This window comes from Neolamprologus brichardi, chromosome 17 (genome assembly GCF_056152115.1).
Source record: "Neolamprologus brichardi isolate AB-2024 chromosome 17, ASM5615211v1, whole genome shotgun sequence".
Taxonomy (NCBI): Eukaryota; Metazoa; Chordata; class Actinopteri; order Cichliformes; family Cichlidae; genus Neolamprologus; species Neolamprologus brichardi.
This window is the reverse complement of record NC_142120.1, coordinates 26,008,958-26,028,943: the sequence shown is the minus strand read 5'-3', so window position 1 is coordinate 26,028,943 and position 19,986 is coordinate 26,008,958. Positions and strand designations below refer to the sequence as shown.

General features: G+C 44.3%; 2 protein-coding genes and 1 long non-coding RNA gene across 7 annotated transcripts; 1 reads left to right on the top strand and 2 right to left on the bottom strand.

The window, feature by feature from the left end:
* Positions 1-5,119: 5,119 nt before the first annotated feature.
* LOC148097955 (uncharacterized) lies at positions 5,120-9,755 on the bottom strand. The gene is made up of 4 exons (XM_087831080.1): positions 7,451-9,755; positions 5,665-5,793; positions 5,358-5,534; positions 5,120-5,310 (listed from the first exon to the last, which is right to left on the bottom strand). Exons 1-4 carry the CDS (start codon positions 9,738-9,740, stop codon positions 5,120-5,122), a joined length of 2,787 nt encoding a protein of 928 aa, XP_087687206.1. The 5' UTR covers positions 9,741-9,755.
* A 4,766-nt stretch (positions 9,756-14,521) lies between these two features.
* Positions 14,522-16,165, top strand: LOC148097954 (uncharacterized). The gene is made up of 3 exons (XR_015716683.1): positions 14,522-14,603; positions 14,721-14,994; positions 15,316-16,165. It is a non-coding gene; the product is annotated as an uncharacterized LOC148097954 (long non-coding RNA).
* LOC148097953 (G2/M phase-specific E3 ubiquitin-protein ligase-like) lies at positions 15,214-19,986 on the bottom strand. Of its 5 annotated transcripts, none has more exons than XM_087830849.1 (15): positions 19,694-19,986; positions 19,375-19,528; positions 18,939-19,164; positions 18,751-18,826; positions 18,345-18,628; positions 18,227-18,262; positions 18,046-18,119; positions 17,869-17,946; positions 17,396-17,601; positions 17,215-17,314; positions 16,955-17,117; positions 16,746-16,852; positions 16,513-16,657; positions 16,253-16,379; positions 15,214-16,103 (listed from the first exon to the last, which is right to left on the bottom strand). In XM_087830849.1, exons 2-15 carry the CDS (start codon positions 19,380-19,382, stop codon positions 15,766-15,768), a joined length of 1,968 nt encoding a protein of 655 aa, XP_087686975.1. In that variant the 5' UTR covers positions 19,383-19,528; positions 19,694-19,986; the 3' UTR covers positions 15,214-15,765. The 5 variants fall into 5 exon arrangements, with proteins under 5 accessions (XP_087686975.1, XP_087686977.1, XP_087686976.1 ...); XM_087830851.1 differs by having other exon boundaries at positions 15,214-16,070; XM_087830850.1 differs by having other exon boundaries at positions 19,375-19,438.

The following is a 19,986-nucleotide window of genomic DNA, read 5'->3' as shown; positions in this document are numbered from 1 at the left end:
CAATTTACCATGTTGCAAGGAGAGCTTAACTTCTGTCCCGCTAGCTTGCCCTGCGCTCAGTGAATCTGCGTTAGACTACTCCGCCTAGGCCGCACTGTGGAGCGCAGATCCACTGAGCACTCAACGCAGACAGCATCGTCAGAAGGAAAGTTGATAAAATAAATTAAAAATTTTGTATTGTTCGATACATATGCGTACCGAACCGAAAGCACTGTATCGAACGGTTCAATATCGATACGAGTATTGTTGCACCCCTAATATATATATATATATATATATATATATATATATATATATATATAACATGGTTCAATATCGATTGACAATTTTTCACTGTTTCACTTTAGAAACATAAATCTTTGCACAGATGATGTTTATATGTTGGTTACTGGATTTCTGGAACCAAATGTGATCTGAGGCATATTTTTCAAAGGGTTATATTATAGTTTGTAATTGCAGAGAAATAATCAATTAAATTTGGGCATTACATTTTCCAGCAGGAAGCTCAGAAACCCCCTTGGGGCTTAAGAGGATAATATGCTGCTGAGAATATACCCCAGAAGAAGTGTATAGTATAGCTTTTATTTTGAAAAGAGCCATTTCTCTGTAATAAACTCTCTTTTCCAAAGTTGAGTGATTCCTCAATCAGATATAATTGTTTTTAATTACTTTGTTGTTTCAGCAACATTACATTTAAAAACTGTACTTTTGAGTTAAAATATATATTTATAATTTTAATAAATAACAAACTAAAAAGGCATGAACAAGTATCAAACCAAACCGAACCGTGAATTTTGTGTATCGTTGCACCCCTAATATATATATATATATATATCAGTGAACAAAAATAATGTTGACAATACAAAACAGCTTATTACATTCCAAAACGGAGGTGGGATGAGGTTTAGTCCAGTATGAGATTTAGTTTAGTTCCATGGACCTGTGATAGGTCATGTGTCAACAGTTTAACTCAGTCCATAGGTTCACGATTCCTACCACAATGTAACGGTGGTCGGGTGGCTCGCCATCCTGCGCTGACCAGGGCTGTGATCGCGGGAGAAAAAAAAAACCGGACCTAAACAAGGTCACAAACATAAATTATCATTCAATATTTAATTTAAACAGCGTTCGACTGCCATGATAAAACCAAATTTAATAAATCCATAAATAACAAAGTCAAATAATGCCATATTTTATACAACAATCAATAAACCAATAACCAAACAAATCATAACGTATTATAGTCATCTTATAATGAATTTCATTCAAAATACTATTATACAAAAACATTCTCATGGGTCCCATCAAAGCTAATAAACATTATCCAAAATTAATCAATTAACACATTTAATCACAGGTGTTGCGCAACAAGTTCAATAATCTAAAGGGAGTTTAACTCAATTCAAACGTCTCATAGGCCGTTTTGGCATTTAATCAGAAAAGTAACAAAAAACATCCAGAACTACAAAAATCAAATCACTCGCTCAACTCTTGATACGTTAATTCAACATTCGGCCATAGTGAAATAAACAAAAACAACAATATTCAATAAATAAAACCAGTTATTGCACTTACTGTCACTAGCCTAGCATTAGCTTACCGGCGTTTTAGAATGCGCGACCGCGGCTCCGCATTTTCATTAATTGTGACAAAACAAAACAAACAAATAACTCACCGTTGAGTCGATTGAGAGAGGGTGTAAAGGTGAATAAATCGGACAGGTTATTGCACGCAGTCAACTGGTATGTAGTCTGTAATTTGTCAATATCTGACAAGAACGCCAACCAGGACAACAGCAGTCAGGGGAGCAGGGAACATGCAGCTGAGCTGATTGACCCGGAACTTATACGGGGTTCATTCCCGCCACGATAAAGGGATTGGCGGAAGTGGGGTCAGATGGTACCATGGTTACACTCCCCCCCCCAATCCCATGGATGTCCTCGTACATGGACTAGGCTGGCAGCGAATGACTGGTTGGCTGAAGTGTGAAGGCATCGTATCCTCTTCTTCATCGTCTTGAAGAGCAAAGGAGAAGACAGAACCTAACTCATGCAGAAAGGTCTGAACGCTCTTTAACAGAGGCTTACCAGGCTTGATGTACTGCAGCCGATCAGGAGGATTCCTGGTGCGGGTTGAGTGCCTTAAGGGTGGTTCTGCCTCAGGACTCAGAGGCTCTGATTCAGTAGGTGAGTGTTGTGACAAGTTATTACTGGATGGTTCTGGAATAACTGGATCAGAAGATAGACTTTCTTCATCATGAGAGGTTTCTGCAAGCTCAACTGGCTCAAAGCCAGCTTCCAAGGTTTTGTTATCAATAACTTGTTCCTCTTCAACAGGTACAGGTATAGGTTCCTCTGTGTTCTCTTCCTCTGTAGCCAATACTACAGGGACATCTGGCTGGTCGATAACTGGAACAGATTGCGGAGTATTGGGTAAGTCAATGGTTGTTGTGAAAGTGACAGGTTCAGCAAAGAAAGGAAAAGGTAGGTATGAGATGAGTTCCCCTTTGTCATTGTCATCAGCAGCAGCAACAGCAGCAGCAGCAGCAGCATGTACAGGAGACACAGGTAACTCAGGCATTTTTCCCTTTTGCTTAGTAAGCATTTCATTTTCAGAAGGTGGTAAATACCCACAGGGCAGTAGGAGGTCTCGATGTAAAGTCCTCAGGGGCTTGTCTTGGTCTTCGGGTCAAACTGTATACACAGGAAGATTGCCGGCTTTCTTCACTACAATGTACACAGATGACTCCCATTTATCTGCAAGCTTGTGTTTGCCTCTTACCCGCACGTTCCTCACAAGAACTCTGTCTCCAACATTCAGCTGTGATGCAGTGACATTCTTATCAAATCTGTTTTTGTTACGTTTCATCACTTTTTCTTAGTTTTCAATGGCCAGCTTGTAACTTTCTTCCAGGTGGGACTTTAGTTTTTCCACATATTGTGTGTGGGATGTTGATCCTTCTTTGTCAAGGGGTAGTCCAAAGGCTAAGTCCACCGGTAAGCGAGGTTGGCGGCCAAACATGAGCTCATATGGTGAGAAACCTGTAACATCATTTCTTGTGCAATTGTATGCATGCACCAGGGGCTTTACAATCTTTCCAATGAGATTTCTGTTGAGCTGTCAGTGTTCTTAGCATATCCAGTAATGTTTGGTTAAACCATTCAAAAGGATTGCTTCTTGGATGGTATGGAGTGGTTCTTATTTTGTGGATCCCAGCCATTTCACAAAGCTCTCAGATGATTCTGGATTCAAAGTCAGGGCCTTGGTCACTGTGCAACCGTTCTGGGATACCATAATGCACAACAAGTTTCCATTGCTGCCAAAAGGGCTTGTGGGGACCAAAAGCACAGGACAAATTCAAATCAAGGGCAACCATTTCAACTGTCTTCTTGATACTGGCTCTCAGGTTACTACCATTCCTTCTATAATACTTATCTTTCAGACCACCCAATGAAACCACTAAATGATCTGTTGGAAGTAGAAGGAGCAATTGGACAAGCCGTACCTTACCTGGGATACATTGAGATTAACATGATGTTCCCAGCTGATTTTCTTGTTTCATCCATTGATGTAGATACACTTGTCCTTGCCTGATGTCCAGCAATCATACCCAATGATACTTGTTGGCACCAACACTCTTGATGTTGCTTACAGCAAACACTGTGATACCCACCCTGAGCAGTCATTCCTGCCAACTGGTTCCGCTTACATTGCAGTTTATAAAATCCTCCAGTGTCGCCATGTCCAGAATTCAAACAACCAGTATGCTCCTGTAATCTTGAAGTCAGACCAACCACATACCATTACTGCCGGCCAAACCACTGTCCTTGAGGGATGCCTGGTCACAGGGCTATTCCAAGGTGAGATAGCAGTTATTCTGGAACACCCCACCTCCAGTTCTCTGCCTGGTGGACTCATGGTAAAAACCTGCCTTGTGGACTTACCTCAACGTCGGCCATGTTTTCTGACTGTTGTAGTGAGTAATGACTCTGACCATGAAATCCACATTCCAGCTCGAGCTATCTTTGCAGAAATCAGTGCCTTCCAGGAAGTCACATCCATTATTCAGACCAGTCTACAGAGTCGTTACCTCCATCTCAACCACAATACAACTTTGGAGATTCCCCTATAACTTCAGACTGGAGAGAACGCATTGTTCAAAAGCTCAACAGTATTCCTGAAGTATTTGCCAAACACGATCTGTATTTTGGCAGGACCGACAAAGTTAAACACCAAATCAAATTGTCTGATCCAACCCCTTTCAAGCAAAGACCACGATCAATTCATCCTCAAGATCTTGATGCTGTAAGGAAACACCTGCAAGAACTTCTTGACTCTGAAGTTATCAGAGAATCCGACTCACCATTTGCCTCTCCAATTGTGGTTGCGCGCAAAAAGAACGGCAGTGTACGTCTTTGTATTGACTACCGCAAACTCAATCTGTAAACAATCAAAGATGCTTATGCTCTGCCTAAACTGGAAGACACCTTCTCCGCACTTGCAGGATCAAAGTGGTTCACAGTGCTAGACCTCAAGTCAGGATACTACCAAATTGAAATGGAGGAGAAGGATAAAGCGAAGACTGCCTTTGTCTGCCCATTAGGATTCTGGGAGTTTAATCGAATGCCACAGGGGATTACCAATGCACCAAGCACATTCCAACGGCTGATGGAAACCATGGTTACACTTAGGTATGCATAAAAACCTTTCATTTAATTAGAAAGCCCAGTCTTCAGTTAATTCAATACAAAATATTACATAGAGTACACTATACAGGTCATCGGATGTTCAAAATGGTCTTTTTGTCCTCCAACAACTGCTCACACTGTCAAGCCAATACACCGGACAATTACATCCACACTCTTTGATTCTGTCCACCAGCTCAGAAGCGTTGGAGTGAGATATGTGAAGACTTATCAAAGTGTCTGAAATGTAACATTCCAACTTCCCCTTTAGTGTGTTTGTTGGGCAACTTAGATTATGGCACTACAGAAAAGAATATAGCCCACATGGTTTTCACTGCACTATGCATTGCCAAAAAAAAAGGCCTCATTAACTGGAAAAATAAAAATAATCTTAATTCTAACCAATATAGAAATCAAGCCAACTCGGGGGCTCTTCAACTCAGGGAGTAGAACAGTGGCGAGAGGACACATCCCTGTGGTGCTCCTGTGTTGATGGTGATGCTGTTAGAGACGCATCTACCCACCCTCTCCACCTGAGTTCTGCCAGTGAGGAAGTCCAACACCCATGCACACAGACGGCTTTTGAGTCCCAGATCCCTCAGCTTTGTGAACAATCTGCTGGGCACTATTGTGTTAAACGCTGAACAACAAACAGCATTCTCACATAGTTACCCTGTTTCTTGTCCACGTGGCTGAGGGTGGTGTGCAGGACGTGGACGATGGCGTCCTCTGTGGATCTGTTGGGTCGGTAGGCAAACTGGAGAGGATCTGTGGTGTCTGGGATGGAGGAGGAAATGATGTTCTTCAGCAGCCTCTCAAACACCTTTATTACTACTGAGGTCAGTGCAACTGGCCGGTAATCGTTCAGGGATGAGGGTTTGCTGTTCTTGGGCACAGGGATGATGGTGGATCTTTTGAAGCATGTGGGGACCACAGACTTCGGTCTTCCAGGGACTCGTTAAGATGGAAGTGAACACACCTGCTAGCTGGTCAGCACAGCAGTGCAGCAGACGGCCGGTGATGCCGTCTGGCCCCGCCGCTTTCCTTGTGTTCACTCTCCTCAATGCCGCTCGGACGTCGTGCTCCACAATGCTGATCACTGGTCTCTCTAGAAGGTAAACTCAAACTTGGATTTATTGTAAGAAAAACAAAAACTACACTGAAAACTACAAAATCAAACAGGCTGACAGGCAGAACACACAGCATAGGATGAGGGTAGATCGCAACACGGACAAATGAAAACATAGGGCTAAAATACACAGAGGGAGCAATCAGGGAATGAGAGACAGGAGAGGAGCACAGCTGGGGCAAATCAGGGCGGACGAGACAAAGGAAGCAAAACCAGACACATTAACATGAGACACGGACTTTCAAAGTAAAACAGGAAACACAGAATGAACTTACAGAGACAGACTCACAAGCAGACACTGCAACAGAGGGAACAGAGACGAGAGACCAGGGCAGACACAGACACCGACTGGACACTAGTGATGGGTCAGTCGCGAACGAAATGGCTCTTAGAGCCGGGTCTTTGACGTGAACAACGAGAGCTGGCTCCTTATAGCGAGCCGTGGTTTTTTTTTTTATTTCTCTCACCCTCTCTCTCTTGTATGGAACGCCAGGACTGCCATAATGAATTAATTAAATACACCATTAAATAATTAATTAAAGGTGGCAATAATTAATTAAAATGGGAAATAATTAATTAAATAAATAGTTATGACACATGTAATTAATTAATTATTGACACATTTAATTAATTATTTATGTATTTCACATTTTAATTAATTATTGACACATTTAATTAATTATTTAATGATATATTTATTTATTTCATTTTGGCAGTCCTGGCGCCTGGCTCTCACCATGAAATAATTTTATCTGTCAACCTCACCCATCCAAATCAGGGGGCGGGGTTAACGCTGATCGACTCAAAACAATTGCTTTGGCCTGGTGGCCATTGTTTTTAGCACACAACAACCAGCATGTGGAAACTAACAGAACTGAACTTTGAAAAACCCTGTTTGTGTGTGTCACCAAATACAGTTTTAATATTTTTTTAGCCGAGAATGTAGTGGTTTAATCTTCATGTGTCTGGTCGGTTTCTCAAGATAGAGCCTCTTTGCAAAAGTGCTTCGATGATTTCGGAGATGTCTGCCCAGTCTCACGGCAAAGCGGGGGATAGACCCGCTCGCCTCGCAAGCAATCGAGCTGTTATTACCGCCGACAAAGCGCAGGCCCCGGTACACAGCTGTAATAATCCCCGCTGACACGGACTTCTTTACTGAGGTTATATTTATTGGGGTTTTATTTCCTGATGTTCTTATGTGTCCTACGTGTTTCACTCGCCAATTCTGAATTATAACGTTGGGTTACTTAACGTAATCCCTGGTTCTTTGATAACAGAGTGAGGTTTCACTATGGGAATCGCCTCGGCGTGACCAACTACGGAAGCTCCAATGACACCACGTCTGTCTATGACAGACCTGTCGAGCCGTGCTCAGGGCTCCGCCCCCTCATACTAACACGGCCGACCAGCTCCTCCTAACTCATTCCAAGCAGATTTCTTTCCGTGCCTAAGCAAGGAGGGAAGTGTTGGTGAAACACCTCACTCTGTTATCAAAGAACCAGGGATTACGTTAAGTAACCCAACGTTCTTTTTCTAACTTCGCTCGGTGTTTCACTATGGGAGATATGGCCCACTCTCGGATTGCGCCAGCTCCCGAAGCTACTCTCCAGTGCTACTCCAGGATCTCAGGTCGAACCTGAGGCACCAGAATCCAGCACTGTCTGAGCCAGGGATGACTGTGCAACATCCAGCCTATAAAACCGGACAAACGTGTGCGGCGTAGCCCAGCTTGCTGCCGCACAAATATCCTGGACTGATACACCTCTGAACAACGCCCAGGATGTGGCCACACCCCTAGTGGAGTGTGCTCGGAGCCCCGGAGGGGCCTGCAAACCCTTACACCTATAAGCCAGAGCTAAGGCCTCTACAATCCAATGAGCTAGCCTCTGGCGTGACACGGGCCTGCCCTTGTGAGGGGAGGCCCAGGAAACAAACAGCTGATCCGACTTCCTGAATCCAGCTGTTCTGTCAACATAAGTCCCCAAGGCCCGGACAGGGCACAAAGTGTTCAGCCTCTGCTCCCTCTCTGAAGAGAATGGAGGGGGGTGAAAAGCTAGGAGCTCTACTGTAGAGCACCTGTATGACGTTTCCAATACTTTAGGGACAAAGGCTGGGTTAGGCCTCAGGAGTGCTTTAGTGAGTCCCGGGGCCAGCTGTAGACAAGAGGGGTGAATAGACAGAGCCTGTAATTCACTAACTCGCTTGGCTGTGGTTAGAGCCAACAGCAGAGTGGTTTTAAGAGAGAGAAACTTCAACCCCACTGCCCCAATAGGCTCAAAGGGGTGGTGGGAGAGGGCGTCTAAAACGACTGATAGATCCCATAAAGGGACCAGTGGTCTAGAAACTGGGAGCGTTCGACGCGCCCCTCTCATGAAGCGACATACAAGGGGATGCTGCCCGGCAGGTTTATCACCAAACCCCACGTGGCAGGCTGAAATAGCTGCTAAATAGACCTTTATAGTGGAAAAAGCCTTCCTTTTGTCCAGCAAGTCTTGAAGAAAGCACAACAGCTCCACCACTGAACACTGAAAAGGGATAATCTGCTTTTCATGGCACCACTCTTCAAAAACACGCCATTTACTGCTGTAAACGGAACGAGTGGAGGAGGCTCTGGCATTCTGAATGGTTTCAATAACCTTCGGAGGCATGCCTGCTGCCTTCAAATTCCACCTTTCACGGGCCAGGCCCAGAGAGCAACCTGGTCTGGATGGGGATGGTATATCTCCCCCCGCGCCTGAGACAGAAGGTCCCTGCGGATGGGGAGTGGCCATGGCTCGTCCACCAGAAGCTGGATGATTTCTGCTATCCAGTGTTTGGATGGCCACCGTGGAGCTATTAAAATCAGTGACAGCCCCTGATCCCTCACTCTGATCAGTGTTGGGGCGATCAGGCTGAGGGGAGGGAAAGCATACAGCAGAGTTTTTGGCCATGGGTGGGCCAGCGCATCCACGCCCAGTGGCGCATGTGCGTCTGACAGGGAGAAAAACAGAGGGCACTGTGTGTTTTCTCGCGAGGCGAAGAGATCTACGGCAGCCCGGCCGTATCTCTGCCAAATCTGCTCCACCACCTGTGGGTGAAGCCTCCATTCTCCGAACAGTGGATTTCCTCTGGACAGGAGGTCCGCCCCCCTGTTCAGAATCCCTGGCACGTGAGTTGCCCGAAGGGAGAGGAGCCGAGTGCTGCTCCACATAATTATTTCCCTGGCTAACCTGTGTAGCTGCCGGGAACGGGTGCCGCCCTGGCGGTTGATATAAGCAACTACAGTGGAGTAGTCTGTTTTCACTAAAACATGTTGACCCCGGAGATACGGCAGAAAATGCCGCAAGGCTAGGAGCACCGCGCGGAGCTCCAGCACATTTATGTGATTCAGAGCGAGTCTCTGTGACCAAACGCCATTCACTGCTCTGCCCATCATAGTTGCACCCCAACCTGACAGGGATGCATCTGTGGTCAGGGTCACCCTGGATGATACTGCCCCGAGAGGTACCCCCGCCGCGAGAGCTGTCGGGCTCCTCCAAGGCCGGAGAGCCGCGATACACGGCTGCGTTATTTTTACACCACGATTGAGATGTCGGCGAGGGCACAGCTGCAGAGAAGCGACCCACCGCTGAAAATCTCTCATCATAAGCAGCCCCAAATGTACCACCGATATCACCGAGGCCATGAGGCCGAGGAGGCGGAGACAGTGTCGGAACCGCACGACTTTCCCCAGCTGAAAACAGGAAAGACAGTGAGTGAAGGATGCGATCCTCCGCTCTGAAAGTGCGATACGATAAGAGATTGAGTCTATTCTGAGCCCCAGATACTCTGTCAACTGTGCGGGTTCCAAGTGGCTCTTTTCCAGGTTGATTGTGAACCCTAGCTCCGTGAGGTGATTCACTACCACCTCGGAGTCTTTGATCACCTGCTCGCGCCATCGTGAGCATATTAGATAATCGTCTATGTAAGAGAATATTCTGATGCCGCTGTTCCTTAACGGAGACAGCGCTGCCTCCACACATTTGCTGAACACCCTTGGAGCTAAGGATAGCCCGAATGGGATAGTTTGAAACTCGTACGCTACGCTCTGATAAGCGAACCTGAGATATTTCCTGTGTGGAGGATAAATGGCGATGTGGAAATATGCGTCTGACAGGTCGATTGTAACAAACCAATCGCCTGTGTGAATTGAGCGACAAAGCGTCTTGTGTGTGAGCATTCTGAACGTGTACTTTCTCAAATGCTTGTTTAACACACGTAGATCCAGAATAGGATGGAGCGACGTTCCGTCCTTTTTTGGGATGAGGAAATAGCGGGAGTAAAAACCCTGCTGAGCTTCTTCGCTCGGAACCGCTCCGATCGCCTGTTTGTGTAACAGGGAGGATATTTCCTCCTCCAGCACATTCGCTGAATCGCGACTGGCCACAGAAGCTAACACTCCGCCGAATCTCGGTGGTTTTGCCGCAAACTGTAGTCTGTAACCATGGGAAATGGTTGACAAGACCCAGGGATGAACTGCGCATGCGCACCACCGCTCCAGCCGCGCTGCGAGCGGGCCTTTGAAGACGCGGTAGCGTGACGTCACCCCTGTCTCCCGGAAGGAGTTGGGGCTCTCCCCCTCGGGAAGAGCGTGAGCTCCCCCCGCTGGGAACAAAGACAAACTGCAGTGATTTTCTTTTGTTTTTATTTTGAAACTGGGGGGACATTCTGCCCTTGGCAAACTGCCTGGCTGCAGAAATGCACGTTTTATTTCTTTTGTTACCCCCAAACCACAGTGAAGTGTCTGATGACTCTGGGCAGTGCTTGGTGACACAGACAGAGTGCTTAGAAGTGTTTGGTGACACTGCGCCATTTGTCCACAAGTCTGTCCTCCCTGAACTGGAGGAGGAGACTGAGAGGGTGCTCCTGGTGAACTGGAAACTTCCAGAGACCCTGAACTTTGGAGTGATTTGGTTACCCCTTCTAACACCTTCCTTCTCTTTGGGGAAGAAAAGAGGGGTGACACAGAATGCTGCAGGTGTGCTAGGCTGACCGCTTCTTTTTCCCTTCTCCGGGGTGTGACGGCTTGTTCTTTGCAGCAACTGCTGCAAAGGAATGCTTGCCCCAAGGTCTTCGGTTCTCTACCTTGGCCTGGTGGGCACCCTGCTGGCCTCCTGCTCCCCTCTGCATTCTGACCCCACTCTGTCTCCCTCTCACAGCTGCCGCTGTTGCTGCAAAGCCAGCTCTTGGCACCTGCTGGGGCTGAGAGTTGGGTTTTCTGGGTAAGCAGAGGTTGAATGCTTCTCCCTCCTGCTTTCTGCGGGTGCTTGTTTCTCTCATTCTCTCCATGGCTGGGCCAAAGAGACCCTTGGTTGGGTCATAGGCTGCATCCATGACCTCAGCCTTCTGAGCATCACCTAGGCCTGACAGGTTTAGCCACAAGGCTCTTTCACCTGAGACTGCAAGGCCCATAACGCGGCCACACCCTTGGACTGCTCCCCTGGAGGAGCGAAGAATGAGATCATTAACCACACAAATTTCATCCCAGAGGGCTGGGTTCGGGGAACCCGAGTCAAGCTGACGGCCCATGTCTTCCAGAATTTCTGCCTGATATGCTGATAGCAGTGTGACTGCATTAAGCGAGCATACTGACTGTGCAGCATATTTGTACGTCCTTTGATAAATAGATGCCGTGAGGCGATCTATCTTGTTGGGCGAAGAAATGCTAGAAGAAGCTGAGATTGCCCTGCGGTTAGGGTGAAGGTGATACGCCACTGAAGGCTCCACTGCTGGGGGTTCGGTCAGCCCCAGTTCACCCATCCCCTGGATCTCAAGCTTAGAGCAGCCCTTAGTCGGAAGCTTGCTTTTAAAAGGGCTTGACCAATACCGACTCATTTCCTTCATGCAGGCCGGGACTGCTGGCAGAAGCTGCTTCGATGGCGGCAAGGCTGGTGGGAGCCTCTTGCCGTCATACAGGTCGCGTTCTGCCCCTTCGGCATCCTGGGCGGCTGGCCATGGGATGCCTAGCTTGGCAGCAGCCCGTTTGCAGACCTCGTACAAATTGCTGTCCACCAGGGGTGCAACTTCAGCCCCACTCGGTGGCCTGGACTGCTGGGGAGGAAAGGTAGAGTCATCCTCCTGTTCCTCATCCATGTCCTCCAGGTCGAGGAGGTCGGAGTCGGCATCGCCCTCCGCGTCCTCGCCACCCGGCTCGCCCACGTTTTGATCGAGGAGGTCCTCGAACGATGGGGGCATGAGCGGGGACTCTTCTTCCATCATGTCCGCCCAGCTTGTGGAGGCTCGCGGATGACGGATATCGTTCGTAGCAGTAGCCGCCGACAGGCAGGGGTCCTGACTGTTTGTTACTGCTACTCTCAGCCTCCTTTCCAGGACTTTCTCTGGCATCAAAGCACAGTGTGGGCATCCCTGAGGGTCTGCCAGTGAAACCTGAGCATGCTTGGCACCCATACAGACGATGCACATTGGATGAGGGTCCCTGCCCGAGATGGTGGCACCGCATGATGCGGGGCACGGGCGGGATGCAGCCTCTTTAGCCTTCGGCTCCGACCTTTTGGCGGGAGTAGGAGCCGTAGACATGGTTAGCGGAAAGGCTACACCAGACTCGTCTCGACACGTTAGCCCACAAGTAGCTAGGACTAGCAGCGGGTGTTAAATCCGATCTAGTCGCGGCGGGAGTCAGCTCGTCGTGACACGTTAGCTGCACTCTGCTAGCCAATATCGTTAGCAACTTAATGCTAACCGAACCCTAGGTCGACCAACAAGCTAATGCTAGTGAGACGCTAATGTGGTTCGTGGCCTGCTAACAAGTTAATGCTAGCCGGACACTGAACGAACAGCTCGCCGTTACGCGTTAGCCCGAGTCACACAACGTCGGCTACCTCGCTAACTAAAACCAGGAACCGCTGGGACAGCTCGCCTGACGCGGTTGCTGTTCCACAGTGCAACTCTAAGTACACTTCTTTCGAAGGACTTACTCAGCACGATCCAAACTGGAACCGGAAAAACTGCGTTCGGCGACGTACTCCTACACGGGACGCCTGAGAACTGTTAAGCAGCTAATCAAGTTAGCCTGGATGCGCTGAGGGAGCTCAAAGTAGTTTCTCACGGGAAGAAAGCAAGAATGAGTTAGGAGGAGCTGGTCGGCCGTGTTAGTATGAGGGGGCGGAGCCCTGAGCACGGCTCGACAGGTCTGTCATAGACAGACGTGGTGTCATTGGAGCTTCCGTAGTTGGTCACGCCGAGGCGATTCCCATAGTGAAACACCGAGCGAAGTTAGAAAAAGAACTAACATTAAAAACATGTTTAAGGAGGAGAGAGAGCAAATAAATTCAATTAACAGCTGATCTTTGGGTTTTTGTTCAGTAATCAGTGTGACCTGCGTATAAACGCATAAAAGAGATAACGTTGGTGTTTCCGTCATGTAGTAACTGCTGGCTTTAACTGTACAAAGGTTGTTCGACACTATGACACACATACAGACTTCATGATGTTCGGCTAATATTTTTATTGTGAATATTAATCATGAGGGTAAACGGACCTGTACACCACAGAGCGAGGTCAGCATATCCACGATATCTTCAGCTCTCTGAGTTAACCCAGAGTTTCCCAGCTGATTAATCTAACTGTCATCTACGAATAATTCACGGGTCATATCAATATGATTTTACAGAAAAGCATCCTTAATACTGCCAACTATTCCAGAGACGTGAAAATCTACAGCATAAAGAACACAAAAATATAGCAGTCTAACGCAACACTGTAACAGAGATGAACCGTCAGTTTGTCGCAGATTAAAGTGGAATGAAAGTGATTGATTGAACAGGTGTTCGTGATCTGTGTTTTCTGCATTTTCATCAGCGTAAGAGACTCAGCAGCAGATTAGAATTATGGCGTTATGTTTGTGCCACTATTCTGAGCGCACGTAGAAAAAAATTGCAGGTGCAAGTGTTGCATTTTGTGGAGAAATTTATTTTGAGCGTACAAAAGCTGAATTTGAGTGAACAAAATTCATTGCTGCGTGCAAAAAACGTATTTCAGTGTTTGCGCTTATCCATATACACACACAATAGCACCCCCTCTCGCTCAGTTTTTTCATTTGCGCTTGCTCGCAATGTGTTGCTTGCGCTCACAACATTCTCTGCTTCGTACGCTCAACTTTCTGTACACCGTTATAAGTGTGCCACAAATCCAACCAATCACAGACTTGGTTTCAAAAATTCTGATTGGCTCTTACGGTCTCCAATCAGCTCGCTAGCTACTGCCTTCCGGAAACACTGTCCGAAATGTAGCTAAATCCAGCTAAACTCTATCAAACACCAATTTGCGGATAATATCTTTAATTATTTAATTTAAAATATATTATTTTTTAAGACTATTGTTGGTGTAATGTAGTTGCATCATACAACCATGCCAACTGACTAATTTTTCCAAATTATATTTGAGTAGCTCTCTTTTATGTCGTCGAATACTGAGCAGCAGCACGAAAACAGCATGTCCCGGCCACGTGTAAGTAATATAAAATCATTTTGTACATTATTATTCGCTTGATAACTGACGTTAGCTAATTTGCAAACTATGCAAACTTGAAAAATGATGTACCTCATGTAGTTTGTTTTAAGCCCTGATTAAATTTATATGCCAGCAACAAGTTTCATTAAAGAAAACTTTAAAAATTCCTTAAAAATGTATTTTTATCATAGGGTTAGGGCAGATCAAGGAGTAGAAAACCTGGACATTGCACATTTCATGTTTGCCACAAGAGGAACAGGGAGAGCGAGTTTCATATCTGGAAAGAGTGTCCACAATCAGAGGTTAGTCTTTTGATGTTTTTTATATTATTATTGGCTGCATGGGTAGATTGTTGTAGCAGTTCTGATATTGATTTGAAGCATGAAATACCTGAAATCCAAATTCAAATGTATTTACAGAGTAGAACGGCTTTGGCGTGATGTCTGGATTGCAGTCACTAGCAAGTACCATGATATTCTTCACTCACTCGAGGAGGATGGCCTGCTTGACATTTCAGATGTCATTCATCTCTTTGGTGTCCACTACATCTTTGTCCCTCGACTCCGAGCAGATCTTGTCACCTTTGTTGGAGGATGGAATAATCATCCCCTCAGGACAGAAGGTGGTCTCACTCCTGAACAGCTCTGGTGTATGGGACATCTACAAGAGCTGGACGAGGGCGAGAGACTTGAGGTACCAGATCATAATCTGATTTTTTTTATTTTGTTTTTATTTAAATGTTGAATTTCAAAATTTTAGTTAGCAGTTAACTCTGCTCTTCTAAAATTAACAAATTAAACACTTGTAGCACATCTGGGAGATGCTTCTGCTGATTTTATACATTCTTGCTTATCAATTACCACTAATCTAAATTACAGTAAGAAGAACATGAAAACAAAGGCATTCTTTTTAAATTGTTGTATTTAATGGAAAAAACGCTTACACAAAATAACATTCCTCCCAAAAGTACCTATTCTGGAATAATGACCATTATATATGTTTGTGGATTTGAAGGAGCTTCAGGATCCAGACATTGACTGGGAGAGTGCTGTACTGCAAGAAGAATCTAACAGCACAGTTGTGGTTCCTGAAGTTGAATGCCCACTGGATGAGGAAACCCTGGAGGGACTTCAGAGAACAATTAATCCCTTGGAACATTCTGAGTCACACGGTCGTGACCTGTACATACAATTCTTGCTACAGGTGTCAAACCAACAGTGACACTTAACATGGACGTGAAAGTCAACGCTCTTTTAAGTTCTCAAATACTGGATTTCTTTGCTAAAACATTCAGATTACAAGTAGACAAGCAAACAAAGCACTTGCTTATTATCTATCAACGTAGGACCCTACACAAAGTTTTGAAGTCTTGTCATTTTCATGAAGCAGCTACGAACATCTTAACAGCTGATGTTTAGAAACATTTTTACTCATTTAGTTTCCAAATTACAAGAGAACAATGTGTTAAACTCTGTGGAATCCACCACCATATCTAACTGCTGCACTCATTATGGTTTTAAACACTGTGTAAGTGTCCAGATGCTGCACTGGAAAAGTCACAGTACAAGTGCATGCACTCACAACTGGGTAACAAATGGAGTGATCTCCCAGCCGCTCCTTACATTCGTGGTCAAACTTGCATGTTATTTTGAAATGTCTCTTTTCATCAGGAAGGATGGGAACATGGGACTGGCCGGTCATCCACTGGAGCACATGGTGGACAGCAAGAGACTCTGATTTTTCACCACCTGCACCGCCTTTGTTTCCATCTGTGATGTTTGAAAATGTTTCTGAAGTCTTTTCTAAATAAAAAGCAATCTGGATTACAATGTTTTAAATTAACAACTAAGAATACTTTCTAGTGCCCTGCATGTTAAAGCAAAAATATTTAACAGATGCATACGGTATACATACAATACTATAGGTATATACAGCTAATACTATGTAGTACCTGATACTTCAATCTCCTGCAAGAAATCTTGCAAAAAATTTATGATCTTCCTCTCAGTTCTCTCCCTAGATGTCCCCTTTTCACTGAAATGTGGTTGGCAGCTCATCATAATGAAATCAGCGTCTGGCTGTAAATACGGAAATAAAGTACATTATATTATAGATATATTGTTCATTCAAAACTAATAAATACAGGATAACTACAGTACAGATAAGTGGACTGTCTTTGGATCAGACTGAAGCTGCTATGTTAATACTTACTTTGAGGATTTTCCCAGGAACAAACAAACTGTGGCAAGCTTCAGGATTTACAGCCAGCAGGTTCACAAGACCATACAGTTCCATGCCCTTTCGGAGCTGCTGTAGCATTGGAATCAGTCTTGTTGTAGAGTGTAAGACAATGGCACTTAAAACAAACAAAAAAAAAACAAAATGAAAAACTAGTTGGGGATGGGGGGATGGGTTAATGATCTCTCTGATTTTTTCTCCCTTACCGGATCATGCTTTCCTTACTATCCATCTTTATCTGGTTTGTGTATCCACAGCTGACAATTTCATCAGCCCACAACATCAGAGACTGTATGTCTGCTGCATCTTCAACCTGGAAATGTATAATGTGAAAGAGGAAATACAGAAGGTTAAAAGTGTTTAAAAACACCATACTCATAATATATCATGTGCCAGAGCTAAACCAGGTGCTCACTTTGCAGATGAGCAGGGAAGATTCCACATCTGCAACGTCCTCCTTAGACAGACAGCTGAAATCAACCTCTCCTGAGCAGAGGAAATTGTAGCACCATTCTTTGAAAAAGGCAGGAGATGGGCCTCCTTGGGCGAGGCTGACTGCAATTATTTCACCAACAGTTCTGTGTAGACAAATGATTATAATTCATTTTCAGGTAACATTTACAAAAATATCGGATGCGTATTAAATGTGATACACAAAGCTCGTATGTAACCAACCTGAAGTTTTCATTATCAAGATCGGTCAGAGAATACTTGGGGTTTTTGCCCTTGTTCTCAGGTCCTTCAAAGAATCTGCTTTCAATACCTGAAATCATGTCTTTCATACAAAAAATATCTGCATTTTTAGGTTATCCATTATTTATTGACACTAGGACAAAACAGGTAATAGGCAACTCACCACTCAAAAACTCTTTCCTAAGTGCTCCTGTATCCACGCCTGCCTCTCCAATGAAAACCACCCTAAGAACACTGGTGGGAGATGCAGCTTTTTTTCTCTGCCATTGGAGAATGCCTCTGTCTGGAAGGTCTTCTCTGTCCACACACAACTTAAATTCTGTTGTGGTGTCGACTTGTTGTTCAAGGCAACGCAATACATCTTCCACGCTTAACAAAAACAGGGTAGAAAACATCCTAAGTTCTCAAAGAAAAATAATCATCTTTAGATTAAAAGAGGCTACCACTTTAAACGTGATTAGGAATTATTGCAGCATGTTCTGTGCAACAACCTTTAACAATAATTTAAAGTAGTGTGATCATAAAATATTTATATGAAATTAAACCCCAGTTATTGTGTAAAAGATCTTACACATAATTTTAACAAATGGTTCTGCATAATAGTGTGTATATGAACTATAATAGAGCAAAAAGTACCTGTCTGTTGTGCATACTGAAGTTTGAGCTGGTGTCCCTGTAGTTTGGTCATTTTCTTCAGGCACCATGCATTGAAAGCTGTTGACAAAACAAAGTTTAAAAAAAAAAAAAAATACATATGTTTGCGTGGACTGTTACTGATTAACATTTTTTCATAAACGGCTGAAGATAGATTACCTATCCCCACAAAGACTCGCATGGACTGTGATCTCATCTTCAGGAAAGTCCTTAGTGCATATTGGACAAATAACCTACAATTTCAAAAAAGGGGTACATGTTATGCATAGTGGGAAAAAGATCATTACCAATACAAAATTCATTGTAGTTACTATGGTTTTTAGTAATGTGCTAGGTTTACCTTGCATTTGCTTTTCACAATGCATAACTCAGATTCCTGCAGAATCAAAAAACAGTAATTGTGATACTATATTATTTAATCAAAATTGCTCAATTTGATTTCATCAAAATTGTCTCACCTCATCATCATCAGTCTCATCAGGAGAGAATTTTCCTTTGCACGTATTGATGTGTACTGCAAGCATCTGCAGAGGCATAACTTCATTACACTGGTAACATATCTTCTTTGGCATCTTTGAAAAGTGCTGTGAGTCGGGAGGTAGAGGAGATGTGTCTAATGTTTCCTGAAGAGGTACTATGTAAAAAGTGGATTTGCCACCTCCTGACACAGCTTTCAGTGTTTTGACAGAATAGCCTTCTGTTTCAGGTGGAATTACAGTGAGCTTTCGTCGACCACCGCCACCTTTATTGACAGAAAGATAGCATAAACAATCAAGCAGCAAAAGTATCAACTACATAATCATAATGCAGTATGAGCACGCAAGAATGCCAAAAACACACATAAAAACTGAATTAACAACAAACCTGTTGCCTTATGCAAGAGCCATCCTCCACAAAGATATTCCATTTTTGGAAAGGTTTCTTCCAGAAGTCTAGAAATCTTAGTTAAAAACACAGTTAAGCAGAATGGAACACTAAATGGACTGTGGCATATGATTCAGGCTAAATGCGTCTGCCAATGACTAATTTTAATACTGACTATACAAACTTACCTCTGCATGGTCACCATCTTCTGGAAGAGACACTGTTTGTCTCCCCATGCCAGCTTGTAGGAGTTCAAGCTCATCAGCTGGCAAAGGTGTGTAGGATGTGTTTTTTGACAGCAAATAAAAACTGAGGCCTGTGGTCTTACTGCCTGCCTTAACAAGCTGCTTAGTAGATGTTAAACATCTCTTTTTACCACGCCTCAAGTTTGATTTGAAATATCCTGGAAATGATCTGTGGGATGAAAATGCTTGAGTTTAAAAAATGCAGTGTTGCATAACATAAGGGTTATTGTTTAATAAAGTTATTAAATATGACATCAGTCCTTAATAGCACATTTTAATTTAAAAATCAATGTTGATAAATCCACAAACCAAATAACTTTAACAGAAAAGATTGCAAAAAGTAAAAAAAAAAAAAAAAATAAAAAAAAAAAGCAAAAACCTTGTCATCTCTTGCTGGATAGTCAAATTTCTAGGCTCCGGCTGCCCACTCTCTGTTGGCCTCCCTGAAGGATTTGTGGATATGGATTTGTGGATATGTTGTTAAGCAGCAAAGACACCAGATTTCTTACTGCTGACTCAACTGCACCATTACCCTAAAAAACATGATTAGGATACACTGCCTCAGTAAGACAACTACGCTGGTAATTACCCATAAGGCTAGCTTAAACTCTACAGCTGCATCTGTAACTACAATTTTACAGCATATTAAACAGAAAGGACAGCAAATTACTAAATTCACAAAAAAAAATTAAACTCACCTGATACTGTGGTGTAGTATTATTGGAGCCATTGTTTGATTCTGCCATCTCTTCTTTAGCTGCAGAGTAAATCAAAAATCCCTCGATCTGCAAGAAGCGAGGCTGAGTGGACAGTGTTTCCGGAAGGCAGTAGCTAGCGAGCTAATTGGAGACTGTAAGAGCCAATCAGAATTTTTGAAACCAAGTCTGTGATTGGTTGGATTTGTGGCACACTTATAACGGTGTACAGAAAGTTGAGCGTACGAAGCAGAGAATGTTGTGAGCGCAAGCAACACATTGCGAGCAAGCGCAAA

What these genes read in the sequence shown, in the direction of transcription:
- LOC148097955 (XM_087831080.1), bottom strand. Translation starts at nt 9,740, where the DNA reads ATGCTCACGATGGCGCGAGCAGGTGATCAAAGACTCCGAGGTGGTAGT. An exon ending in CTGTGCTGACCAGCTAGCAG is followed by an intron (nt 5,535 to 5,664) that starts GTGTGTTCACTT and finishes ATTACCGGCCAG; the next exon opens with TTGCACTGACCTCAGTAGTA. An exon ending in CCACGTGGACAAGAAACAGG is followed by an intron (nt 5,311 to 5,357) that starts GTAACTATGTGA and finishes TTAACACAATAG; the next exon opens with TGCCCAGCAGATTGTTCACA.
- LOC148097953 (XM_087830849.1), bottom strand. An exon ending in TAGGAAAGAGTTTTTGAGTG is followed by an intron (nt 17,315 to 17,395) that starts GTGAGTTGCCTA and finishes TTTGTATGAAAG; the next exon opens with ACATGATTTCAGGTATTGAA. An exon ending in AGTAAGGAAAGCATGATCCG is followed by an intron (nt 16,658 to 16,745) that starts GTAAGGGAGAAA and finishes GTTTGTTTTAAG; the next exon opens with TGCCATTGTCTTACACTCTA.